This window comes from Gossypium hirsutum, chromosome A04 (assembly GCF_007990345.1).
Source record: "Gossypium hirsutum isolate 1008001.06 chromosome A04, Gossypium_hirsutum_v2.1, whole genome shotgun sequence".
NCBI lineage: Eukaryota > Viridiplantae > Streptophyta > Magnoliopsida > Malvales > Malvaceae > Gossypium > Gossypium hirsutum.
In genome coordinates, this window is record NC_053427.1 from 79,036,703 (window position 1) to 79,064,087 (window position 27,385).

Consider the following 27,385-nt stretch of genomic DNA (forward strand, 5'->3'; position numbering starts at 1 on the left):
ATGATTGCTTGTTGTTATTAATTTTTAATTTTATTTTATACTATTTTTTAAATTAGTATTACAATTATAATTTTATACAAACGTTCAATTTGTTATTATTGTTTAAATAATTTGCAACTACAAAGCAATTAATTTCATCAGAAGCCCAATGTTGATCGAAGATGAACATACAAATTAAATCAAATTTCTAAGCAATTTAAATAGGGATAAAAGCAATCAATTTTACTAACAAGTGATTGGGTGCAATGGTAAGACATATTATTAGGAGGGATAAGCACGAATTCTAGACATGAACTCTGTTATATAAATTATTCAACTATTTACTCCATTTAATAAAAATGTTGAAAAATTCATTCAACTATTATTTTCATTTCAAATTTGTTCTCAAACTTCAAAACATTCCAATATACATCCTTAAACTATAACGTTCATTCTAAGTACATCCTCAAACTATCAATGATATATCAATAAAGTATTTCGATTACTCAAACTATTAATTTAACTATTAAAAAAGACATCAGATCTTATGTGACATAGTTCAAACTGCAAAATTATTATTATCTTTTTTTATAAAAATGGATGTTGCAAACATTTTGTTTTTGAGGTTTTTCGAAACTTTTACAAAAGCTTTAAATATTCATGTCTTCTTTTTCTTTCTATTTTACTTTTAAAGATTATGCCTAACATTTTACTCTTCTTTAAAAGTTTTAATTTAAATATACCGCATAAGATTTGGCATGTCATTTAACAATTAAATTAAAATTTTTAATAAGAGAAGGACCAGATTGATATAACATCGATAGTTTGAGGATGTAATTGAAATATTCTGAAGTTTAGGACTAATTTAAAATGAGAATCATAGTGTAGGGTTGTCATGTGCAATTAACTATAAATAATTAAAAATTTTTTTTAGGAAAACTGAAAACCACGTTACCTTTTTCTTCTCTCTTTTTCAGCAACCATTACATTTAATTATACAATTTCTTCACATTCATCAATAAAAGAAGTGTTTTTTTTTTTCCTTATTATTATTATTATTTTTATCTTCACCCTGAAAGTGGTGTGTTGTAAATTGTAATCCAGTGGATAATATCTCTACAAGATATAGACAATTAATAATTAATTCAAGAATGAATATATCGTTAATAAATAAAAATGGTAGTTTTTTTTCGCCGTTGTTAATGATATTGATGGTGCTGTTCCTGTTTGTTTAATTCCTTTTTCTCTCTCTTAAAAGACTCCGCCGTCTCTCTCTCTCTCTCTCTCTCTGTGTCGCTGTATGTTTGTGTGGGGGATTCCCTCTGCCATTTTCTGGAGATGGTGATATCATAGGGGAGGTGATGAATTGATCTCTGCTTAGAAACGAAGGATCAATAGAGATGGGTTCTTGTGTGTCTAGACCTGAAGGCTGTATTGGCCAAAGGTCGAGGTCTTCTAAGAAGAAAAGTCGTAAAAGAAGGAAAACCTTTAAGAAAAGGGCGCCTTCTCGTCTTTCCGAGGGTTCCTCTGATAATGTCGATCGTCGCTCTTCCTTCACCAACCCAACTTTTCAAGGTTTCTCCTCTCTCTCTCTCTCTCTCTCTCTCTTATCAAAACTTGGTCTTTTTTTTTTGACGGGTTTTGGTGTTACGTTATATCAGGAAATGCATGTCTGTATTATATGGGTTGAAAGACTTTGTAAAAACTGCTATTTCTTTTTCGAAAAGGTGAAATTTTTGTTGTGAATTATGTATTTGTGGAGACCTAGTCTTTAGATGATCAATTGGTATCTATTTTTTTTCGTAGTTCGAGAGATCCCAACATTGGGATTTTGATACTGATTATTCCTCTTTGTGTTTGTTAATAATCAGAGGGAATGTAGATTGATATAGGGGAATTTTGACCATAACCAAAATTCAAAAGTAGGATTCTTGTGAAACTTAATTCCCCCTATGTGCCAGTGCAACACGGTGTAAAAAGTTCCCATAGAAAAGCAGAACTAGAATTCTTAACTCTAGATTACGTAGTTTAATCCACTAAAGGGTGCTCCTCGGTGCACATTCCTCCTTGCAAAAGCAAGGGTTGGGAGAGTGTAGTTTATCATGCGCAGCCTTCCCATGCATTTTGCAAAGAGGCTGTTCCTGCAGTCGAACAAGTAACCTTCAGGCTGCAAAGGAGAAACCTTTCCCTTACTACCAAGGATCACCATTACGTTTTCGTCCAAAAAAAGGATTACCATCATGAAGTTTGACTCATTAAAGATCTTGCTTCACCTCTATTAAGTTTTAGCAAATTGGAATTAAAGATGCAGTAGATACATTTGAGCTGGTTGGGGTTTGATTTGAGTTGGAGCTAGCTGCTGCAGTGTTCTCATTGTTGGTCTCAATATTGAGATGGTTGTTTCTATGATTATTATTTTAATCTTTATAAGCATTCAGCTAGTCTTGATCAGTTTGTTCTACGGACAAAATTGATATGAAGATTTGATAAAAGAATTTCTCTTAAAGGAGGGGTAAACCAGAAGCCTTTGGATATACTATAGGCTTATCAAGATAATTAGTGGTACTGTTTTTATTTTATATTGACTTGTTTAGTTATCAGCATGGGTGTTATGGCTTGTATTATGCGAGTTAAGATTTAAATATCAGTATTAGAAGCTTAATGCATAGTTTTCTATACATCACTTGAAGAGAGAGAAACTTTAAGGTGGGAATTGTTAACCATGGAATAAAGAAGACAATTTAAAGATTCAAGGCCATTTTCCTTCCCGTCTTTCATCTTCTTTTCTTCATTGCTTTACTTCAATCCAGTTTCTGTATTATTCCATTGTTGCTGTTATGGTATGCTGTATCATCCACATTGGGATTGTCTAAAAAAAATCTATCATATCTGCCCCCCAAGATGTTACTGGACTTCTGTTCTCTGGAATTTGACATATGGTTATGCATATAGAATTTACAGTTTTTGGTGCCTGCTTTATCTTTATGTTATATCTTTATTTTCTAAATTTGAGATCCTACATGTTCAAGTGTAATGAATGTTGATCAAGGTTTTCAAAACCAGATTGGTGGTCGAACTGGTCAGGCCACCGGTTCCCAAGCCGACCTGTTTGTCCAGTTTGATCAAAAAAATTATTAAAAAATTCATTAAATAAAAAATAGAGAAAACCGGTTCAACTGCCGGTTCGCAGGTCAACCAGTTCAATCCCTCTCTTTGGACTGGTACCTCGACAGGTTCCTGGTCCAACTGCCGGTTCGGTCCAGTTCTAAAAGCAGTGATGTTGATCATATTTGCTTATTTTTCTTATTGCTATATGTATTAAAATAAAATCTGGGTGTCTGTGTATTAGTTGTTAGATTAGTTAAAATTTAAAAGAATGTTTCCTTTGGTCAATAGATTTATTATAGCGGTTCATTGTTTACTTTCTGTGATTTATCATTTTCTCCCAGCTGGTTTTCTTTTTATAATTTGTTTCTTAATATTAGTGCTCTTCTTCTGTTTGATTATATAACTTACAAACAATCTATTTACAATTTCTTTCTCCAGGTTCTTGTTTTTTTATATTTGGCATTTGCTATTTGGAACATGGGAGCTAAAGGAGTGCTCTAGAACATCCCTCCTGGACCCAATTTTGATGGGATCATGATAGGATTATGACCCTGTTTTTTATATATTGGGACAATAATTATCACTGTTATTATTATTTTACTTGTTCACCATGTCATGTTTAAATATGGGCAACATTACTGAATTGCAGCTGAAACAGTTTTATTCAGTTACAGGCTTATAGCAGAATAGCTGATGTTTCAAGTTATGTGTTAATATGGTTATTATAGCATTTCAGTTAGAACAGGTTTTATTTTAGTTATAGCAGAAGAGCTAATGTTTTGATGATGCCACCTTGGCAGGAAGCCAAGAGTTGTGGTTTGATCCAGTTTCAGTATTTGACTCCGACTGCGAAGAGGAGTTTGAAAGTGTTCAGGAGGGTATGTTATTTAGGGATATTTCTTAGAAATTTCTTATTTAAACTCACTCTCTTTTTCTCAAAGATCATATGAAATAGTCACCACTGACTACAATACTCTTCCATATCTGCAGACACGTTGTCTTTAAATGGTCTTGAAGGTGTAGCTTCATCCAATATTTCATCTCTAAGAGATGCTAATTATGGAGAACATTCTTCTTTAGTTGACCAGATGCAGAAACCAGGGGATCTGTCAACTGGTAATTCTGCATGCAACTCTGCTAGTGAAGCTGCTAGAATTTCAAATAGTCAAATCTTATGTTCAAGGGATGTTAATCCCCAATTAAAGTATGATGGGGCTTCAAATGAAGTAAAGCAACCTGTTTTTCTTGATGATATTGCCTCCTCTGCTGGTGAAGGTCCCGGGAAGGAGGTCGGATTGTTGGATAACTGTGGCATTCTTCCAAGCAATTGTCTACCTTGTCTTGCATCTACTGTTTCATCTGTTGAAAAGAGAAGATCGCTCAGCTCTAGCCCACCAAGTGCAAGGAAAAAGAATGCCTTAAAACTTCCATTTAAATGGAAAGAAGGGCATCCCAATGCTGCCCTATGTGAGTATCTATGTTATCCATTGAATGGAAATTAGTTGAACTGTCTTATCAAGAGACCGCTGGATCCATGTGAAATGATTTTCCATGAATCTGGGATGAGTCTCCTCTGATTAGATTTGCTCTTCCGTTAAAGTTGGTGCTCTCTCAGAAAGCAGCAATGTTTCGCAATAAATAGGACTGGTGGATTTTTTTAAAATTTTATTATTTTTCTTTCTTAACTCAGTTTCGTCGAAGAGGCTTCTTCAGAGACCAAAAGCAGGGTCTCAAGTACCATTTTGCCCTACAGAAAAGAGAATGTTTGATTGTTGGTCTCATATTGAGCCAGGTACTTTCAAGGTTCGATCAGAAAATTATTTTAGGTATGGAAAACTTTCCTTGGTTCTGTACTTTAATATTTATGCAAATAATTATTTTTATGGAATATTATTGATTTTTATGAAGCAATAGTATGCATGAGACTTCTAGAAGTTTTTAGATTTAGACTTCACATGGTTGGATCTTGTATTACTATGACTCTTTGTTACTTAACCAGGTAACTATTTAATAATGGCAGGGATAAGAAGAAGGATTTTGCACATAACCATGCTGCATATTATCCTTTTGGCGTTGATGTATTCTTATCTCCACGAAAAATAGATCACATAGCTAGATTTGTTGAACTACCTGTTGTTAGCCATTCAGGGAAACTACCATCTATCCTTGTTGTAAATGTTCAGGTATCTCTCTTGTACAGCTGCCTTTCTGAGTGGATAAGTTTTTACTACATTTTGTTCTACTTTCCTTGGGATGGAAATACCACATAATGTTGTCTTTTGCCTTCTTACTCACTTCTTACTGCAACTAATGACTGCCATCTCAGTACAAAATCAACTTGGTTCTTGTGCCTTCCTGAAATTTTTGTTTCCAGTTCTACCTTATTCCAAAACTTTGCTACATTTTGCTGCATGCCACATGAGAAGAGAACTTTTAACTGTAAAACATTCTTTTTCTGTCGAGTTTAATGCTAACCTTGAATGCTATGCAGATTCCCTTGTATCCTCCTGCACTTTTTCATAGTGAAATTGATGGGGAAGGGATGAATTTTGTTCTGTACTTTAAGCTTTCCGACAGTTACTTGAAGGAGCTTCCACCTCACTTTCAAGAAAACATCAGGGTAAGGTGGATACTGCTAAATTTTAAATGTACTATATTCCTTTTAATTTGTCAACAAACATTTTCCTAATTAATTATGCTACTACAACATAAATTCTATTAGAATTACAATAGTTATCTCTTATAATGTTTTGATAACTCTCTTAATTGTCATGCCATAAGGTTTTAGTTTTTATGAATTTTTTTCCCAACATGCATATATATATGAAGCGTTTGTCTTATTTGTTCATGCATATATATATGAATTTTGTTCTTCATGCATTCATTACCACTTCATTACCTGATCTACGACCAAGTTAACTTTATTGAATCTATATTGTTTTCATTAAAACAGAGAATAATTGATGATGAAGTTGAAAAGGTTAAAGGATTTCCTGTAGATACAAATGTCCCATTTCGAGAAAGGTTGAAAATATTAGGTCGTGTTGCAAATGTGGAAGATCTTCACATGAGTGCAGCAGAGAGGAAGCTTATGCAGGCATATAACGAAAAGCCTGTTCTTTCACGTCCACAGCATGAATTCTACTCAGTAAGTCTCTCATTTATTTTTTTTATGAATGGATGTAGCATCATTTTGATATATATATGTTGAATGAAGTTAGGATGCACCTAATACTACTACATTCATAAACGCAATTTCCTACATGTGATTTTGTGAACATTACAGCTCAAGCTGCAATAAGCAATTTTGTTTGTATTTCTGGGTTGTGTGTGATATGCGGTTGATGTTGTTTGGAATCCCCACTAACATCGATCAAGGCCATTGTTTCCCCATAGCTTCTGAAAATATCGAATGACAAGTAGCAATGGAATTGTAAATAAACATTGTTTCATTATGATTTCTTTCTGAGGCTCACAAGTCATTTCAATGAAATTTCATAGGGAGAAAATTATTTCGAGATTGATATCGATATGCACAGATTCAGTTACATCTCCAGGAAAGGTTTCGATGCATTCCTAGATAGGTTAAAGTTCTGGATCTTAGATGTTGGCCTCACAATTCAGGTAAATTTCGCTCCCTCATCCCAAGGTTGTCGGATTTTTAAAGGATGCTAATTTCATTTACTTACAAACAGGGTAATAAACCTGAAGAGTTGCCTGAGCAGATCTTATGTTGTGTACGGTTAGGCGGCATCGACTATATGAACTATCACCAACTCAGTCTAAATCAAGAGCCCTCAGACACAAGTGCTGAAACTTAAATGTTTATAGCTATTGTTTAATAAGAAAAGGATTGTGCGCTTTCTTCGTTGGTACTCGAATTTCCAAGCTCATTCGCCTCGACCAGGAGAGGAATGGACCTCTTCATCTGCTTATCTCCCTAACCTTTAGAGCCTCACATCCATTGCTGCTGGTTCTCACGTGTGTTTAACAAATGTAATTCAACTGGTTTTTTTTTTTTTTAATTATCGAAATTCGTCTGCTAGGATCGCAATAATTGTGATCAGATATGAACAAATAACTGGTTAGGCCAGCTTTATATTTGGCATATAGTATTTGCTGATTCAGCATTACTATATGACAGAATATTATATACCCTTGTAATGGCTATGAGGAATCTATCAAGAAAATTCATATTGTAGAAACAAACTTCCTCTCTTTTATAATTCTCTCCTTTCCTTAGAAAAACAAACTGCGGAAAATTTCCTTTTTCGAAAAAAAATACAGCAACATTTTAGAAAAAAAAAGAAGTTAACAGCATCATACATTTTCAACATTCTCAAATTCTAAAGCTTATTTTAAATTAAATTAGTTCTCAAACTTCAAAATGTTATTTTCAAACTATCGATATTAAGTCGCATAATATCTGACATCTCATTTAATTGTTAAATTAACAATTTTTTATTGATAAAACATAGATAGTTTAAGAATATAATTAGAATGTTTTAAAGTTTGAAGAGCAATTTAAAATAAGAGCTATAATTTGGGGGTGTTTGGTGCAATTAACTAAAAAATGGGTAAACTATTTTATTTGGGGGTGTTCACTTAACTAGCCAAAAAAAAAAACAACCAGGATTTCTGGGTTTTCGCCTTTGGCTTGCACGACTTGATTTCATAAGGTTTGATTCTCACTTTCGCTCTCTCATCTTACATCCTTTTGCTCTCTCATCTTACATCCTTTTTTGTTCTCCTTATGTCAATTAGTAGATTTGCTAATATGTTTTCTTTTTCCTCGTTTCTGGATTATCCTGAATCGGAGGTTGATTTTTTTACGACGAATTTTCTATTTTGTTGTTACAAAGTTATGTTCGTTTGCCCAATAACATAAAATGTAGTATCATTACGAATTGCCAATATAATAAATTAAACAATGTATAAAATGTAGTAATTTTTACTGGGTTCTTGTGTTTGTGTTGAAAAGAAACAAAAAAAAAATGAAAAACGAATATTCCCCCTTATGAATACCCTAGCCGCCCTTTGCGATTGGAAGGCAAAGGTCAATCACACCAACAATTACGCATCTCTCAATTTTACCTGCTGGTAAATATTTATTGCTGTACCATTTCGAGCATCTCATTAACTATGTTTTTTTTACATGAATCTTAAATTAATTTTTTTTTGGTTATTTGAATTTATCACAATTACGAAATGAATCTGAATTTGGTGGTTGATCTTTGGTTGGTTATGTTTAGTTCAGTCTCTTATGAACTGTGGATATTCTTAAAATTTTGGGTTAGTGATCTAATTATAAAAGCAGCATATGAAATCAACTTTTTTCCCCCTATTTTCTATGTGATTGTATGGATATCTAAATATGAGCTGGGTTGTGTTCAAAAGATTTAAATGGGGAGGCAGTTAAGTTGAGGGATTAGATGAAGAATTCAAAGGAGTTACCGGATATTGTTGTGTATAATACAACCATTGATGGATATTTTAAGAGAAATATTATAAATTATTAAACCTTCTCCATAGAGATTAATTCACTAATTGAAATTGTGTTGATTTTTCTACGCCTTTGAACATTGTCTTTGTATGCATGCATGCATCATGATGTATGTAGTATGTACTGGGAAATAATCAAAGATATGAATGCAAAGAATTTTGAGTGGAGAAACTATCTTCTATTTTTAATTATTAACTACCATTATCAGCCAATCTTCTCAAAGATTTGATGCTTAATTATTTTTGTTTTTCTATTTCCTTTGAGAATGGTTATTTGACTTATTTGCATGGTTTTAAAACAATTAAAATTGTAGTTACCTAAATCATTCAATTAGTTGTTCAAGAACTAAATAATGCAAACAAAAGTATAGGTGAGTCCTCAAAAGATTTTTCATTTTGTTTTGTTCATGTGTCTAACTAAACTAAACGTTTCTATTCAATCTCAGGTTGAATTTCAGGCTTCTACCATTGCCAAGCATAAAAAAGGCTGCTTGAGTACATAGTGCAGACGGAGAGAAACCAAAAGCAAAAAGAAGCTGACATGAATCAAATACAATCAGAGTTGCTAAATGCCTTAACCAAAATCTTACAAACCTCAAAAAACCCAATAGATTCATTAACTCCTTACATTTCTTTCCTAACTCCATCCCTTCTACACTCCCTGATTTCCTCTCCTTCCCTTTCCTCCCAACCTTCCACCCTCCTTTCTCTCCACAAACTCTCCCTTTCCCTCTTCCCTTGTCTTTCTTCTTCACCTTCTTTCCTTCTTTCCCTCCTCCCTCATCTACTTTCCCACCACAAATTCTCCGAATCCAAATCCCTCCTCCTCTCCTTCCTTTCCTCTGACCCGCAAAATACCTTCTTCAACTCCCTCATTCACCACCCTTCTCTTTCTAAATTAAAACCCCTCCTTGAAATCTCCGTTTCCAGCTATGTCCAATCAGGGAGGCCCCATTTAGGATTTGAGCTTTTTTGCCTCTTGAAAAGGCTTAAAAAGAAACCCAACTTGCTCACTTGCAATACTCTTATCAATGGGTTGATAAAATTCCCATCCTTGCATTCGATCCAGTTAGGTAAGCAAGTTTTCTATGATTCTATTAAGCTTGGTGTTATTCCCCAAACAAGTACGTTCAATATTATGATTTTAGGGTGTTGTTTAGAAGGTAAGTTCAATGAGGCGATTTCATTTATTGAGAAAATGAAGGAATTTGGTTGTTTTCCTGATAATGTTACTTATAATACGATCCTTGGGTTTTTCTGTAAGAAAGGAAGGTTGAAGGAAGCTGGGAACTTATTGCAAGATATGAAAGAAAAAGGGTTGATGCCAAATAGGTATACATTCAATATACTTGTTTCTGGATATTGTAAGGTAGGGTGGTTGAAAGAAGCTAGGAAAGTTATTGACTTGATGGTGCAGAATGATGTTTTGCCTGATATTTGGACGTATAATATGTTGATTAATGGGTTGTGTGGTGAAGGGAGAATTGAAGAGGCGGTTAAGCTGAAGGATGAGATGGAGAATTCAAAAGTGTTACCAGATATTGTTACTTATAATACATTGATTGATGGATATTTTAAACATGGGAGTAGTGAGGACGGCTTTAGGTTGGTTGAGGAAATGAGGGAGAAAGGGATGGAGCTGAATGCAGTTACTAACAATATTTTGGTTAAATGGTACTGCAAAGAAGGGAGGATGGATGAAGCGAGTGAAAGAGTTAGGATGATGGAGGAAAGTGGGTTTCCACCGGATAAGGTTACCTACAATACTTTGATTAATGGATATTGCAAGGCTGGGAAATTGGGTGAAGCTTTTGAGATGATGGATTTGATGGGAAGGAAAGGTTTCAAGATGGATACTATTACACTTAATACCATTCTTCATACTCTATGCACGGAGAAAAAGCTGAAGGAAGCATCTGAGTTACTAAATAGTGCTAGTAACAGAGGTTATTTGCTCGATGAGGTCAGCTATGGTACTTTGTTAGCGGGATACTTTAGGGATGGTATGGCAGACAAAGCATTACAGCTTTGGAGTGAGATGAGGAAGAAGGAAATTATTCCTAGTATCATAACCTATAACACCATAATTCGAGGGCTTTGCCAATTGGGAAAAATTGAACAAGCAATATCCAAGTTTAAGGAGTTACTTCGGAATGGTTTAGTCCCAGATGCAACTACTTACAATACTATTATTCATGTTTACTGCAAGGAGGGGAAAGTTGAGAAAGCATTTGAGTTACACAACAAAATGGTTGAAAAGTCTCTCAAACCCGATGTCTTTACCTGTAATATTCTGCTTTCTGGTCTTTGCAGCGATGGTATGCTGGAAAAAGCTCTTAAGCTCTTCAATACTTGGATTTCGGAAGGGAAATCAATTGACCAAGTTACTTACAACACGATGATATCAGGTCTATGCAAGGAAGGAAGATTGGAGGATGCATTTCATCTTGTCTCCGAAATGAAAGAAAGGAATCCAGGCCCTGATCATTATACATATAGTGCCATTCTTGGTGCTCTCGCAAGTGCAGGGAGGATGAATGAAGCAGAGGAGTTCATGTCAAAAATGGTTGAAGTAGAAAATTTTCGAGAACAATCCTTACAGTTGAAGGAGCAGAATGTCAAGACAAGTGAGATCATCGAGGCATATGATCCAGATTCCAATGCTTGCTCAGAACAGATCATTGAACTGTGCAATCAGGGAAGATATAAGGATGCTATGCGCATTTTTGAAGCATCAAATCAGAAGGGAGTTACTTTAAATAAGTCCACCTATATTGTTTTAATGGAAGGGCTTATCAAGAGGCGAAAACGCTTATCAAAAGCTGTCCAATAGAAGAAATATTTCATGGCAGGTACAACAGGCAAATGTTATCACTGTGTTTGACTTTGATCGAGCTGATAGGAAAGTTACCTCTTTCTTCACTTGGCCACACATTAAGTTACTTTGAATAAGTCTCCCTGCGTTGCTTTAATGGAATCACTTACCAATAGGCAGAAAAGCATATTCAAAGCTGTCCATTAGTAGAAAGCAGTGCTCAATTGGCCAACAATATCTCCATGTTATTGACTTGGATTCAGCTTATAGAACCTCAGGTAAATTATTTCATTCTTCACTTGGTTATTAATTAGAAAAGTCCAAGAAATTGCTTGGTTTTTGTACCTTCTGCTGTCTAAGTTACCAATGTTAACAAATACTTGGTCATCATTTGGTACATATTTTTTTTATTTTGCGATTGGTTTTTCTGAGTGGCACTTTTGTTGATTGCCTTGCCTCAAAACTTTCTGTTGCCGCACGCTGCTTGCGTTGTTTGAGGTTCCTGAAGTCAAATTGATGGCAACGCTTCCACATGGGTTTATAAGGCAAACATGTAGGCATGTAGGTGTGCATATAATAAAGACATGCAGGCATAAGGTGAAGCATAAATTGTAATTGGCTGTGATTTGTTGGGATAACTCTTCTGTTATTATGAAAAGATCATTATACATTAGTGTTGTCCTTCTGCACTAGGAGTTCATTTCGAAAAACATATTAGTCTTGACTGAGATACTGCAAGCCGCTATTTGATAGGAACTATGAGAACACATTTAGTGAATGACAAGTAAAGAGCTGCTACTCATTATGGGTAGACTTCTAAGATTATAATATACGAAGAAGTGATGCAAAAGATAATCCTTCATCCTTGAGTATGATGTTGGTTATGTTATTAGACACTTCTAGAAGCTTTAATGGAATTATTGGCTGTAAATTTAACAAAAGCAGAAGCGTAATGTAGTAAGAGACCATGTACTGTACTTGGTTTCATTTGTTGTTTATTTCGTAAGTTTGTAAATATAAAACGCATCCCCGTGTTTGCGGTCTTTCAGGGAGGATATTTTATGGGTGAAAGTTGGCGGAAGCTGGAGAAGTATGCTGACCTCATCCCATATATTTGCTTTTCTACTACATACCTCACATTTTTTCAAAGCTTTTTGTTATTCATAATAAGACTTGGGTATTAGTAACTAAGGCTCCTTTGACTAATGCCTTGGTTTTTTTTTTATTCATAATACACCCTTAGTTGTAAATTTGCTATAACCAATGAATGTCTATAATGATTTTTGCAGTGAACCACTGCCCAAAAGAGCAGGACAATATCAATTTTAATGGTAAGAACTAAGAACTAACATTGATTCTGGGATTTATGATTGAGATACAATTTTCTTATTGATTTAATTCCATTTGTTTAACAAATTCAAAAAGCTCATTCATGATGATTTTGCTTCTTTTTTTACCATCCTCTTGTTTCTCCATTGCCATTGAAGATGAAAGATAGCCTATTCTTCTTCTTCTGGTTTTTCTTTTTTTTGGTACAACAATGATTCCAATTCAAGTTATTCTTGAAGAAGGAAAACACTTCATCAATAGATCGCAAGTTGAAGTTTAAAAATAGCATATTCTTTAATTTCACTTCACTCATTTAGAGATAACAATAAAACGTGACTAGAGTGATTATCTTATTATTTTTATTTGCATTTCAATATTTTTCTAATAAATGTTGTAATGTTATTTTCATCGTCCACTCCATAAATGTGGATCATACCATGATTGTAAGTAGATGTGCAAAACATTATTCTGTGTGTATATAAAAATATTGCCTTATTCTATAAAAGTTCAAACTCTACAAGCTTACTAATATAATTACGTTTTGCATACAATTTGAAAGTTTTTTATTTTTAAATTTTGTTATTAGATAAAAGGGGTAAGAGTTGTTCAAGTACCTATCTCGAGGCATGTATCAATTGAAGACATTCAATTCTTTTTTGTCAAATTTCCTATGGTTCCAACATGAAAATTGGAAAGTCTAGTTTTGCCCTAATATATACATACAAAATAATGTTGGTTAGTAGTACCTTGTAGCCACTTCTAACCTTGTATAAACCTGAATTATCCATGTGCCACCACACCAATCAGTCTTCTTGAGCATAATTGGATGAAGGAATATTGAGCACTTTGTTTGCTTCATCTTCGTTGAGAAGTTTTTTCTTAACCATGGCTACTCCAACTTATTATGATCACATAGATTTTTTTTAAAGTATTAACATTTTAATTGCAATAATCAAATATATTAACTATTTGAACTAATAAGAATAAAAGATTAAATTATGTCGTTAACCTTTAAATATGGTACTATAGATTATCTAAAACAATGCAATCTTAATCTGTACAAGTTGCCCGTTTGCCATCTTTGAAAAATTATGATGTTGAATTTTTTATTTAAATTATAGATATCAATCACAAAGATAAATTAGTGTCATTACAAACGAGCTAACTACCTATTCGAATTTGTTTAATGATTTCTGTCAAAATCTTTTTGAACATTTTAAAACCATAAGAGAGATATCTCATTAATCCAGTCAAAGTATGCGTTGCAACATTGACTTCTTTTGAAACCTTTTGTATATCCACCCGTTAATCTCTCCTATAAAGCTCTTAAATTTTTATAAGGCCCTGTTCATTGCATTTAGGATCCAAAAGTATTTTTCCACCATAGAAACATAGAAATAATGAACATTTGACTTTTAGGGGCAAAATTATGATGAAAAATTGATTTTCCACCCAAACCCAAAAGTTGAGATTTAAATACTTTTGGCTTTTGTATTTGGAAGTAAAAATTATCAAAATATTTCTTTTGTATTAACTGTTTAAATGGTATATAAAAAATTAGATCAACTTATATTTTATGTGTCATTATATTAAATTATTTAAATATAATTTATTATTATACGGGATAATGTTACATCAGTACCTATATTTTCATAAAATGTCCAATGCGTTACTTGTTTTTTAAAAATGTCTAATGTGGTACTTGAACTATCATTTTTTGTATTATTTGGTACTGGTACTTTCATAAAATGTCTAATGTGGTACTTGTACTTTGAAAATGTTCAATATGATACTTGAACTATCAATTTGTATTTTTTTTGGTACCTATACTTCTATAAAAGTTATAATAATCATTTCAATTTACTTTCTTTCTTAGATTAAATTTGAATCAAATAACTTTTATTTTCTTTCTTAATGTTGGTTATAAAAGTAAATTAATATAATCAGAATTGAATATCTAATCCTAATAATTTCAATGCCAACATTTTACTTCATATTTCAACTTTAATTTAACCATTTATTTTTTTAAATAAATAATATAGTTTTGAGAAAAGTATAATCTAAATATATATTTTTATCTCTAACTCCCAATTAAAATTAAATCGGATTATCTAAACCTTTTAAATATATTTAAAATAAATAGGTATATTCTCAATTCTTTCTTTCAATTAATTACATTTTAAGTACTATATATGTTATTTTTTTAATTATAAGTTTTTTTTTGGTGAGAAAAAGAAACTTACAAAACTAAGTTACTGAATTGTAAAATAAATTAAAAAGATTCTTCTTTTTTATCAGCTTTGATGAGTGCTAAAACTGCTTCTGGAGGGTTTCAATTAGTTGAAGATCTTTCTTTTCTCCAAAGGCCAGTTTTGCTATAAGATTAGCACTTTGATTTTGCTCCTTGGGAATGTAGCGTAGGAGCCAACTGCTTTCTTGGGATAGGATGCAATGTATCCTTCTAATTGAGCAGAGCGTGAGGTTTTCAAGGCACTTCAGTGAATAGCTTTAACTGCCTTCAAGCTGTCAAATTGAATTACCACATTGGCATCGTCTCTTTGTTGTATGAGTTTTAGGCCGTCAAAAATACCCCAAAGTTCTGCATCAATGATCGAGCAATTACCTAGGTACTTGTTATAACCAAGGATCCATTCTCCATTTTTGTCGCATAGCACTCCCCCTGTAGCTGCAGCCCCTGAGTCCACTCGAACGGCACCATCTGTGTTGAGGTATGTCCACTCTCCTACCAATGGTTCTCCATGGGTCATTTCAATTTTAACATCCGCAAACTGTCTACTTGCCAAGGAGAAATGCTTGGCCCAAGATGTCGATCTTTTGATTATCTCCTCTGGGCTCCACGATTTTCTTTGAAAATTGAAGAGGTTACGATTCTTCCATAGGTGCCAGGCCAATAATCCAAAGAGGCACGCCCAGTTAGCTTCCGCACCGTTGGAACTTGGGTTAACCTGTAGATTAAGAGACAATCATTTATGCAGAGCGTTAGAAAAAAAAACTGTTGGGTTCTCGGGATTACCTATTTCTAAACTTCTTTAGCCAATGTGCAGTCCCAGATGACGTGTAAGATACCCTTTGATGAATACCACAAATTGGACAAGAGAGGTCCTCTACTAAGCCACACCTAGCTCTTTCCACATTAATAAGAAGTCTCTGTTTAATAACAGTCCAAAAGAAAAAACGAACTCTTTGCGATCCTAAGAGTTTTTACGCATTCTTCCATAATTCATCTTTGAGGCTCCAAAACTCCTCCTTCAACATTTTGAAACCACTTTTAATGGTGAAAGCTCCGGTTGAAGTATGACACCAAGATAGTTTGTCAGGTCGTTCAAGTGGATGTGGGGGTAAGATGCCCTTGATATAACCAATGACCTTATCTAGTAACCAAGTTTGCAAGAGGTCAAAGTTCCAATTGCCATCCTCTATGATCCATTCTCTAAGCAGACTGTTGGGACTAATATTGATGTGAGCAGGGATATAGTTGATAAGGGGGCCAACATTAGGGATCTAGGGGTCCTTCCAACATTGGATTTTGTTACCGACTGACCATATGATGCTTTTACGCAAGAGGACCTAGACTTTAGAAAGTGACTTCCAAAGAAATGAGCTTTAACCCTTCTTAATGCTGCCAGGTAAAGAACCGTCCAACCCATATTTTGATCTGATGACTCAAACCCATAGAGCCTCTTCGTCCAAAACCACATTATATCCATGCTTCAGTAGGAAGGATATGTTTTAGTCATGCAGTTGTTTCATACCCAACCCACCGTGGTCCTTCAGTTGGTATACAGAGTCCCAACCTACAAGTGACACCTGCTTTCTACCGTCTGTGGTGCCCTAGATGAATGTCCGCAACAACCTTTCAATTTCATCGTATATTTTCTTAAGAATCATCATGGATTGCATGAAATACCCTGGGATGGAGAGGAGAACCGATTGCGCTAGGGTGGCTCGACCAGCGATAGATAGTTGACGCACGTCCTAACTTTGTAGCTTCATTCTAACCTTTTCCACCACAAAGTACATGGTGTTGTTTGTAACTCTTTGATGGAAGAGAGGGACTCCAAGATAATGTCTAAGATCGTGAACCTTTTGAAACCCAAGTATATTGCTAAGCATGGATGGCACAGACTCCTTAACATCTTTAGAGAAGAAGATATTTATTTTCCTAAGGTTGACCTTATGTCCTAAGAGCTCACAAAAGTCATGGAAGATTTCCTTTAGTAATTTGCTATGTTTTGCATCCGCTTTACAAAATATGACAAGGTTGTCAACAAAAAAAAGATAAGAAAGAGGCGGTCCCAAGCAAAAAAGACGAATAGGATTTCAAATTCCTCTCGACAGTGCCTAGTTGATAGAGTGACCTAACCATTCCATGCAAAGGAAAAACATATATGGAGAGAGGGGGCATCCATGTCTAATTCCCCTAGCAGGTTTAAATTTAAAGGTTGGGACACCATTCCATAGAACCTACATAGAAGAGTTAGAAATAGCATATATTATAACATTTCTAAGGTAGTCAAGGATACCTGTCGCCTAAAGAGAAGCATCAATAAAATCTTGTCGCACAAGATCATATGCTTTCTCTAAGTTAATTTTGATAGCCATCCACTTTCTGCTTTTGCTGCTCTTCATTGAGTGGATGACTTATTGGGTGATGACAATGTTATCAGTGATATTTCTTCCCGCAATAAATCTGGCTTGTTCTTATGCAATAATTTTTAGGAAGATATGCTTGAAACGGTTAGTAATAACCTTCATCACCAATTTGTAAAGGATAGTGCATAGGCTTATGGAACGAAATTGAGAGAAATCCTATGGGTTTTGAATTTTGGGTATAAGAACAATCAGCGTGTTATTCAGCTCAGCATCAATATTACATCCAGTGAAAACCTTTTTAACCCAACCACATACCGCAGTCCCAACAATATTCCACTGTTTCTAGAAGAAGAGGGCATGAAAACTATCACTACCTAATGCTTTAAGCGGAGCCATGTCAAAAGGAGTAATCTTGATCTCCTCATCTGTAACCAGTCTACTCAAAAAGTTGAGGTCGGTGAAGTCGAGTTTAAGAAACCTATGGGGGCAACCTCTTGATAAGGCCAGGGTCTTCGCCATAAAGGGTCTGGTAAAAATTAACAATTTCAGTTTCAATAGCCTCTGGGTCAAAAATCCAGTCCCTAGTAGAGTTACAAATTGTGGTTATGTGGTTATTCTTTCTTCTCTGTAGGGCGCAGGCGTGAAAGTATTTAGTGTTGCGGTCCCCTAAGTGAAGCCAATCACATCTAACATTTTACTTCTAGAGGATTTCCTCATGATGTAGTACATTCTCCAAATCTTGCCTTAGTTCCAATTCATGATAGGCTAAGAGATTAGAACCCAAAATTTATGAATCAATTTTCTCTTGCGAGTAGTAATGTGGCCATAGGTAGACTTATTCTAATTTTTTAGATCATCTGTGAGTAGCGCTAAAGACTCTGACATAGAACCTATAAAATCCCACCGATCTTTGATGAATTTTCCAAAATCTGGATGTTCAGTCCACCTCGCAAGAAATCGAAACGGTCTTTCTTTAAGCAAGGTAAGCTCCGGCTTAATATTTAAGAGAAGGGGTTTATGATCAGACTTAATCTTCAGCAAATGCGTAATCAAGCTACTTGGGAAATTTTTAAGCCAGGCTTCATTTCCCAAAGCATGATCCAATCTTTCAAAGAGATTACCTCGGTGCCATGTAAAAGGAGGACCTCTAAATCCTAAGTCGTGTAACTCAGTCAAATCCACAAAATCACCAAAATAGGGACATCTCTTTCCCGGCGAAAGGCCTCTTATTTTCTCTTTAGAAGATAAGATTGTATTGAAGTCACCAATAATCACCCACGGAATAAGACCCATAGGACTAAATAACATCAAATTTTGCCAAAGACCTTAGCACTTTTTACGATTAGGGCTACCATACATAAATGCACCATGAAAGGCGATGAGTGAGAGTTAGACCAAACTTGGGCTAGAATAAATTGCAAGTGATTATGGACCACCTCCACTTGAAATGAATCTTTCCAACCAAGCTAAATGCCCCCGGCGTAACCAATAGCCTCCATACGATGTGAGAACTAAAATCTTAATTTTACAATTATTTTATCCGCCTTCGAGCCACTGACTCTCATTTCAAGTAAGCTGATAATGTCTGGTTTATACTCCATATTATACTCTCAAAAAATACGGTAAAATCTTGCATTGGCACAATCTTGACAATTCCATGAAAAAATTAAAATAGTCATGTAAAATTAACGAGGAGAATAAAGGGCATACCGTTACTGTTGAGGCTCACTGGTGTCGCTAGGGTCGGATTCATCATGCAAACCGATGTCCTTTTCATTTGTCAACTCCGTTGAGATAAGATTCACCATTTCTTCCACTGTGTTGACTAGGGAAACTCGGGAGTTTGTCAATGCTTTCAAACGACTACCCCTTCCTCGCATAGCAATATTAGAGTTTTTACCTCCACGGGCAACACCAATTTTACCATTAATTTTTCGTTCTTTACTTCCTGAGCTATTGGTTCCTAAAGGTTCTGAGTGTCGACTTTTGGTGCGACTAATGAAATTTGAAATTTCCTTAAAAGTGATCGCAGAGTGTTTTCCAAGTCTAAAATACCTTCTGTTAATTTAATAGAAACCTTTTTCGGGTATTCAGAACCAGGTTTAAAAAGCGCTGTGGTGTTGTCTAATTTGGACTCGTTTGCATGTCCAGAGTCTCCACTTGGGCCAGTTAGCAAATCGGCCTGTTCGTTAGGGACTTGGACTACTGCCCGAACCCATAGACTCTAGATGTGCCATGAATTTGTCTTTTGGTGACTTGCCATTTATTTGACTTTTACATTTGGAATTTTTTTCCTTGGCATTCGGGACAGTAAGAACTAAAATGGTAGTGTTTTGGGGATAAGGCATAGAACAGTTGTTATTTAGCACCGAATGGGAAACTGATTCAAGCTCTAAGGAAAGTGTTTGATTTTACTTTCTTTTTTTGGCTTTCGGGTAACCGTTGGCTTCCTGCAAGGGGTTAGGCAAAAAGGTTGTAGGTTCTTGCAGGCTATCCTCAGGGTTCAGTACAGACAAGGTAGCAAACTGCTGCGATGACGAGGCGCCTTTAGCTTGGTTTGCCTTTGGCTAGAACCCGAATTTCAATCTGGAATGATGTGTGCCAGGATTGAAAGATGGTAGGTTGCATGGAAATGGTTTGAGAAAACATTATAATCTGGTTTCTAAATTGTTAGATCAATATTCGAGGCAATGGAAGGGAGAGATAATTACTCACATAATGTTTGTAGATGAGGCAAGGAAAGGTTTGAGTATTCCTCTGTCTCGTCATTGGTAGGAGGATAAACAAATCTGAGGAGATAAGTTGTGCGGAGAGTATTCGGTATGAAGTGGGTACAAGTTATTGTTGGAAAAGTTTGCTGAAGTGGAGCCTACCTTACAACAGTCAACATCTAAGCAGGTATACAAAAAAAATATGGCTTACAAAGCTTGCAAAAAAAATTAAAATTACACTTTGGAGAGCTTATAGAAATTTTATCCCTATCTACATAAATTTATAGAAAAGAATGTTGTGAAATCGGCTGCTTGTCCTAGGTGTACATAGAAAGATAAGTTTCTTGAACATGCCTTCCGCGACTATCAGGCTGTCAAGGAGATTTCTTGTATGTTAGATATCTCATGGCCTACAGAAATGTCTTGCACAAGTTACAAACAATGGATGGATTGGCTATTCATGAATTCTTCATCAGATTTATGCAGAATAATTATTTGTGCCATTTGGGTGATTTGGAATGATAAGAACAAACAAGCGCATGAAAGAAAAATTAGACAGAACATAGATACGGTTTGATTCATAGTATCGTATATAAAAGAACTAGAGGAACAAAAGCCATTTATCTTCTAGATGTGTCCAACAAACGAGATGGAGGCCTCTTGAACGGTCGTTTGTAAAAATCAATTTTGACGCTACTTTTTAGGGACATCTGTTAAAATCATGCTCGAGGTTAGAGAGAGGATTCAGAAGGTCATATAGGGGGGACGAGAATGATATTGAACGACTATATACCTTCTTTTGCGGGAGAAGCGATTGCATGCCTCCAAGGAGTTCAAATATGCCTGGATCTTGGCTTCCAGAGGGTGATTTTGGAAGGGGGTAGTCTCACAGTGGTGAAGAAACTGAAAAAAGATGAGGAGGAGGACATCTTAGAGATTAGTCTTATTATCAACGATGTAAAATGACCCACTTAGGTTTTTGTGGATTGTAGATTCAATTTTGTGAGAAGAAATGCAAACAAGGCTACACACCAATTAGTGAAAGAAGGTTTAATCAAATGAGAAATTTCCTTCTTGATAAATAGAATCCCTGAAACAATAAGAAAAGCAGTAGATGATGATAATCGATGGGCTGAGATAGGGCATCTGCATCGTTCTGGTTCTCTTGGGGGGAACTATTTTCTGGACTAAGAGGAACTTAAAGGTTTTCTCCGCATGAAGGCTCTATTTACTTTGTCAGATATGAGAGTAAAGTAATGACATAAATTAGCTATTCTTTTATTTTAATTATGCCTTTAATGAGTGGTCTCTTTTTAAGTTGGGGCTTCGAGCTTGTCAAATATGATTGTTAATATCTTTATTGCTTTTCTTAATTAATAAAAGTATAGTCTAGCCTATTTATTTAAAAAAAAAAGAGTTTTAAGTTTGCTTTAATTAAATGTCTAGGACATAATCGGGGGCATAGTACCAATAAAGGCTCATTTCCAAAATTACTTATGGAAATAAGCCACTTCTAAAAATAATTATGGGTATGGACCAAAAACCCAAAAATATGCTGATGTGAACATATTTTTAGGGGATAACCCAAAAAAAAGCTTCCATATCAACGTTTTTTTCCTTGTGTTAGGCAAAAACACGCTAACGTGGACACGTTTTTGCCAGTGCTCAAACTAAATTTTCAAAAAAGGTCATTTTTTAAAATATTACAAAAATAGATAATTTTTTTTTAAAATTTATGAGAATAAGCCTTTATAAAGACCCAAAGTGGCAGCACTATTTTTTTTCTAATTTTTTGGTGCCACAAATTAATATGGAAATAAAACTTACAAAACAGATTTTTATATAAACTCAAAGTCTCATTCCCCTTACATTCTTAAGCAATATAGGATGTGGGATGTGAGATATGTGTATATATAGATCCATGAATAGGTTTGCAACTTGTTCTTAGACAATATAGGATTCCTTCTTCTTTTAACTAACAACATAAGATTAAAGGTTACACTATCTTTTATAATTTTTTTACAAAACAATTTCTATTTTTTTATATTTTGTTAACATTTTCTCATATTATAAAATTATGTTTTGAGATCTTTAATCTTGTTGCATTTTAGAATTGTTAGCATATATAAAAGGACCATTAAAAAAAAGAACAAATTGCATATATGAAACTTGTACGTGTAGTAATCTTTTATTCAATTTTAAATGTTTGAAGTTAATATCCCTGAATTCTAATTTTTAAAATAATTTTTCATTATTTCAATTTAGAAGTTATACTTTTAATTTTTTTTCCAATGAGCCGTTTATCGAATTGTTGCAATTGATGTACGATCCCAATGAGAGGGAAGAGATATTCGAAAAGTGGGTTTTTATGATCCGATAAATAATCAAACCTATTTAAATGTTCTCGCCATTCTCTATTTCCTTGAAAAATGAGCTCAACCCATAACAATGAATGTTTGATTAATAAATAAATGGTGAGTATTCGGTACTCAAATAGTATATTTTTTTTGTAATTTTAAAAAATTGATCTCCTTTTTTTAAATATTTATTTTTTTAATATTTGCTATACTCATTAATTTTTAATCCTAATTTTAATTTGATTTTCATCACCTAATGAATGCTGATAAATTTATTTCAGATGTATTTTGACTAGATAGATAATCTATTTAAACATAGTATATAATAATGGTAAATAAGTTTTTTTTATAGAAATATATAATATATATTGTAGGGCCCAAATTTTTGCCCAGCCCAAAATAGAAATCAATTACATTAAACAAGCCCAAATTTAAAAAAAAAATCCTAGCACACAAAACTTTTCAGCAAAGACGGAAACCCTATATTTGTTGCCTCCCTTCAGCCACCATGTGCCCACATTCAACCGCCACTACCCATGCTCTCCACCACCGTTCACCATGCACCCACGTACCACGTCCAAGCCACGTCCGTGTAACACCCTTAACCCGTATCCGCTGCCAGAACAGGGTTTCAGAGCATTACTACCATTTACAGATCATTAAAAAAAATTAAAATACTTACTGATTCAATGCATCATATAAATAAATATATTACCATTCAATCAACAGTTTTGACACTTGTATAAGCATCAAACAGCAGCATTGTTAGTATACTTGCACATATCTGATATAAATTCAACATTGATATATCTATTTTCTCGACATAACGCACTTGAGTTTAATAACAGTCTCAACTTACATAATTTCCTTGTATCAACATATCAAAGATAATCATATATGTACATGTCATGAAACATATCATGCTCTTACCGTTTCTTCATAAGCATATATCATTCATTTCATTATATCAATATTTCATGCTCTATCATTTCCATATATTTTATGTATATTTATTCCGGTAATAGTTTATATCAAACTTAACATAAATTATATTCCATGTACTTATACTTATTTCGTTTATCTATCTTTATAATTATTTCATATAACCATTCATCATCTGATACATATTACCTGAATATCAATTGTTCAACAGATGTCATAGCGTCTCCCATCCACGGTCTTATTTATCTTTGACATGATGCCATAGTGTCTTTCAACTATGGTCTTACTCATTTTTTTTTGTCATGTTGCCATGGTATCTTTCAACCATGGTCTTATTCATTTCATGTCACGCTGCCATGGTATCTTTCAACCATGGTCTTATTTATTTCCCGTCACGTTACCATGGTATCTTTCAACCATGGTCTTACACATTTCATATCAGGCTGCCATGGTATCTTTCAACCATGGTCTTACACGTTTCATATCAGGCTGCCATGGTATCTTTCAACCATGGTCTTACACATTTCATATCAGGTTGCCATGGTATCTTTCAACCATGGTCTTACACATTTCATATCAGAGAGCACACTCCCGCGAACCTCATCCTTACAGTAGGATTACCAGTCCAGGCTAAATCCCCTGCAACGACAATTACTCTAATGAGCTTGGATCTGAATTACCAGTCCAGGCTAAATTCAGACCCTAATTCGGATTACCCGTCCGGGCTAAATCCATTTACACGTATTCTTCGGGAGGGCTATATCAGGATAGGATCACCCGTCCGGGCTAGATCCTTTTTACCGTCAATTCCTTTTCAGTGATCCATCGAATTTTCCTTTCATTCAACCGGGATTTCTTCCTCTTTTATCAAATATGTCAATGTTTCATAAAATTTCATATAATGAACATTCAAATCATATTCATATCAAAAACATGCATTTCAAGCATTTAAGAATATAATTCAAGTTACATGAACTTACCTCATTGCTTGTTTGTGTTTATAATTTCAGTAATCCGATATCTTTTCTTTTCCACGATCAAGTCTCATATTTGAGTCGTCCGGATCTTTATAAATAAATTTGATCATCATTTTCATTCATTTCATATTCTAATGCATTTAATTAATGCTCTAGGTAAAATTATCATTTTGCCCTTAACTTTTAATTAATGACGATTTCGCCCTTAGGGTCAGGAAAATAAAATTCTTGCAATTTAATCCTTATTTCCAGCTATTATTCTCATATATATATATTGATAACAGTCCATGAATTCTATAAAATATCAGAATTTTCCATAATTTCAACACTTTTCAATTTAATCCCTAAAACATGTTTTCCCCCGATCTTGAACTAAATTAATAATTTCATTCAATTTTGTAATTTAAATAATAAAATAATCCATTTCATGCAATTTGGTCATTTCTGACATTTTTACAAAATTACCCATAAAGTTTATTTTTATTCAATTTAGTCCCTGAGCCTAAAATATGCAAATTAGCCATGCTAGATGAATATTCATACATATTTTTTCCTCCTCCTCCTCTCCATTCCACATCCTTAATGTAGATAACACACTTGTAAGTAACATTATCCATAATTTTTATTATTTACTTTTATGAATATTCAAGTTGTCCATCTATGTCATAGTCACTAAATCATTTATATCTGGAGCTCTAGAACTCTAAATTAAGATCCGATAATTTTCCATGAAACTAGACTCATATACCTTCTTACCATAAAATTTTCAGAATTTTTGGTTCATTCAATAAGTACAGTTTATTCTTTAAAGTTACCCCTATTCTGCTATTTGATAGTTGTGACCCTTCTTCACTAAAAATAAATTATCTCTTTATACAGAATTCAAATGATGTTCTTGTTTGTTTCTATTAAAAATAGACTCATTCATAATTCTATAAATATAAATTTAAGTCCCTAATTATTTTTATTCAATTTTTTATAATTTTTCAAAGTCAGAACAGGGGAACCCGAATTCATTCTGACCTTGTCTCACAAAATTCATTATATCTCGAAATTTACAAATATATTGCTTACACCGTTTCTTCTATGAGAAACTAGACTCAATTATATTTAATTTAATATTTTTTTCATCTTCTAGTTCGATTTATACAATTTATGGTGATTTTTCAAAATTAGTCTACTGCTGCTGTCCAATACTGTTTTAGTACAAGATATTAATTACCATGTTATAACATCCTTATTTTCTTTTTCTACACCATTTCTCATCACTTTCTCTTATTTTCTCTTCACTAACATATCAAGAACATAAGACCTTATGTAAGAAAACTCTACTATAACATCATTTCCATGTTTTATCAATAATAACAAACTTAAAAATATATTGAAATCTTGATATACTTACCTTGTTCTATTGATACTAATCTTTAACTTGATTTTCTCTCTCCTCCAGCTTCTATTTCTTGAATCCAACTTGATATTCTAACTCCCCATGGCCTCCTTAACATTTCTCTCTCTTAGTAGCAATGTAAATTCTTTTGATTTCTAGGTGGAAATGGTGAATTTTTGGTGGAAGGACCAAATTGTAAAGAAAGAAAATTTCTTTCTTTTCCTTCTCTTCTAACGTTGGCTGCATGCATGGAAAGATGATGAAATTCTTCATCTTTCCTTCCTTTATACTAAATAATTAATAATAAAATAATAATAAAATATCTCATTAAAATAATATATATCTAATTAAATAATCATAAAATATCATCAACATCATCATTACTTTCTAGATTTCTCTCTCTTCCAATTGACCATTTTGCCCTTTATTATCTTTTAAAATTCCATCCTTGAGTCATCATTTAATTTGGTAAAATTGCAATTTAGTCCCTCATAGTTCTTCACCTATTCAATTTGGTCCTAATTCATCCATTTTCCTTAGTTTCTAGATCATTCCACTCTAAAAATATTTACACTATCGGTCCTTCAACTTTTTCATATTTACACTTTAACCCCTTAAATTTTAAGTATTTACTCTTGTGCAACAAAACTTTTCTCACTTTTACAATTTAGTCCTTTCTTGAATTAATATATCATAATATACTTCTTAATATTGACATAACTCAAAATTTCCCTTTATGTCACTTTATTTCCTTATTTTACTATATCAAGGATAATATCTTACTGTAAAAATTTTCAGGGTATTACAGTCCGCCATACCTGTAAATGTGCACAAAAACAGTTGTAGAAATGGCTATATAAAGCCACGAATATGTAATGTTTTTTTTTGTTACAAAGAATACAAAAATATACACAAGAATCAATTGCAAAGAAACAAGAGCAAAGAAGGTTTGAAAGGTGACTGTCGATTGGTTTTGTTGAGTTTTTTTATTTATCTTGATGTGCAAAGTGTAACAAAAGGAGAAGAAGAGAGAAAACTTACCAAACCATCGTGGGCATAGTCGGAGTTCTCCTCCGTTGGCGAAATCGGCCATTGTCTGCGTGCTGTCAGCCACCGTATGGTGGTGGTTCGGTGGTTGCTCATTCATGGGTTGAAGCCCTAGTAGAAAGGGGTTAAAAAAACTTTGGTTTTATAAAAGGTTTTTAATGTTTTAAAAAAAAGGAACAAAATAAAGGTGGTGTTAAATTTTAACAGCATTTTGGGGGGGAAAGAAATAGCTTGCGCGTTGAAAGGCTGGATCCGCACATGTTTCCCTTAAATGGGTAATTTGCGCAGCCAGTCCTTCCTATTTTGCGCCTCTTTTAATATGTCCCTATTATGTTTCTTTCAATTTCTCCCTGAATTTTACGCGATATTTCAATTTAGTCCGCGCTTGTGCAGTGCGATTTGTGATTTGGAACATTTCCATTTTTAATCCTTGTCCTTTTGTGCACATCTTATTTTGGTCCTTAACCTTTCTTGATTTATTTATTTATTACTTATTATTATTATTATTTATTTTGAATCTCCCTATATATTGTTTATTTCAATTAATTTTCTTTCATGTATATTATTTATGTTAAGCTTATATATTATCAACTTTAGAAATTTATATATATTAGTTA

The 27,385-nt window shown here is 33.9% G+C and overlaps 2 protein-coding genes and 1 long non-coding RNA gene across 9 annotated transcripts; 2 read left to right on the top strand and 1 right to left on the bottom strand.

The window, feature by feature from the left end:
* The first annotated feature begins 969 nt into the window (after positions 1-969).
* LOC107948969 (uncharacterized) lies at positions 970-7,296 on the top strand. Of its 3 annotated transcripts, XM_016883650.2 has the most exons (10): positions 984-1,554; positions 3,888-3,965; positions 4,078-4,203; positions 4,363-4,554; positions 4,778-4,913; positions 5,108-5,270; positions 5,579-5,707; positions 6,041-6,235; positions 6,589-6,711; positions 6,783-7,296. In XM_016883650.2, exons 1-10 carry the CDS (start codon positions 1,380-1,382, stop codon positions 6,906-6,908), a joined length of 1,443 nt encoding a protein of 480 aa, XP_016739139.2. In that variant the 5' UTR covers positions 984-1,379; the 3' UTR covers positions 6,909-7,296. The 3 variants fall into 3 exon arrangements, with proteins under 3 accessions (XP_016739138.2, XP_016739139.2, XP_040967373.1); XM_016883649.2 differs by having other exon boundaries at positions 970-1,554; positions 4,078-4,554; XM_041111439.1 differs by lacking the exon at positions 3,888-3,965 and having other exon boundaries at positions 1,057-1,554; positions 4,078-4,554.
* Positions 7,297-7,634: 338 nt separating this feature from the next.
* LOC107948968 (pentatricopeptide repeat-containing protein At2g16880) lies at positions 7,635-12,769 on the top strand. 5 transcript variants are annotated; one of them, XR_005925710.1, is made up of 4 exons: positions 7,635-7,766; positions 9,036-10,907; positions 10,998-11,682; positions 12,454-12,769. XR_005925710.1 is itself a non-coding variant. In XM_016883646.2 (2 exons), exon 2 carries the CDS (start codon positions 9,131-9,133, stop codon positions 11,420-11,422), a length of 2,292 nt encoding a protein of 763 aa, XP_016739135.2. In that variant the 5' UTR covers positions 7,635-7,766; positions 9,036-9,130; the 3' UTR covers positions 11,423-12,769. The 5 variants fall into 5 exon arrangements, 1 of the variants encoding a protein (XP_016739135.2); XR_001697607.2 differs by having other exon boundaries at positions 9,036-11,682; XR_001697608.2 differs by having other exon boundaries at positions 9,036-11,682; positions 12,694-12,769.
* Positions 12,770-14,929: 2,160 nt separating this feature from the next.
* On the bottom strand, positions 14,930-21,444 carry LOC107948967 (uncharacterized). The gene is made up of 4 exons (XR_001697606.2): positions 21,091-21,444; positions 20,852-20,961; positions 19,058-20,768; positions 14,930-15,699 (listed from the first exon to the last, which is right to left on the bottom strand). It is a non-coding gene; the product is annotated as an uncharacterized lncRNA (long non-coding RNA).
* Positions 21,445-27,385: the final 5,941 nt, after the last annotated feature.

Coding starts and splice junctions, on each gene's coding strand:
- LOC107948968 (XM_016883646.2), top strand. CDS start 9,131: ATGAATCAAATACAATCAGAGTTGCTAAATGCCTTAACCAAAATCTTA.
- LOC107948969 (XM_016883649.2), top strand. CDS start 1,380: ATGGGTTCTTGTGTGTCTAGACCTGAAGGCTGTATTGGCCAAAGGTCG. Junction 4,914..5,107: donor CGATCAGAAAATTATTTTAG/GTATGGAAAACT, acceptor TAATAATGGCAG/GGATAAGAAGAAGGATTTTG. Junction 6,236..6,588: donor CACAGCATGAATTCTACTCA/GTAAGTCTCTCA, acceptor GAAATTTCATAG/GGAGAAAATTATTTCGAGAT.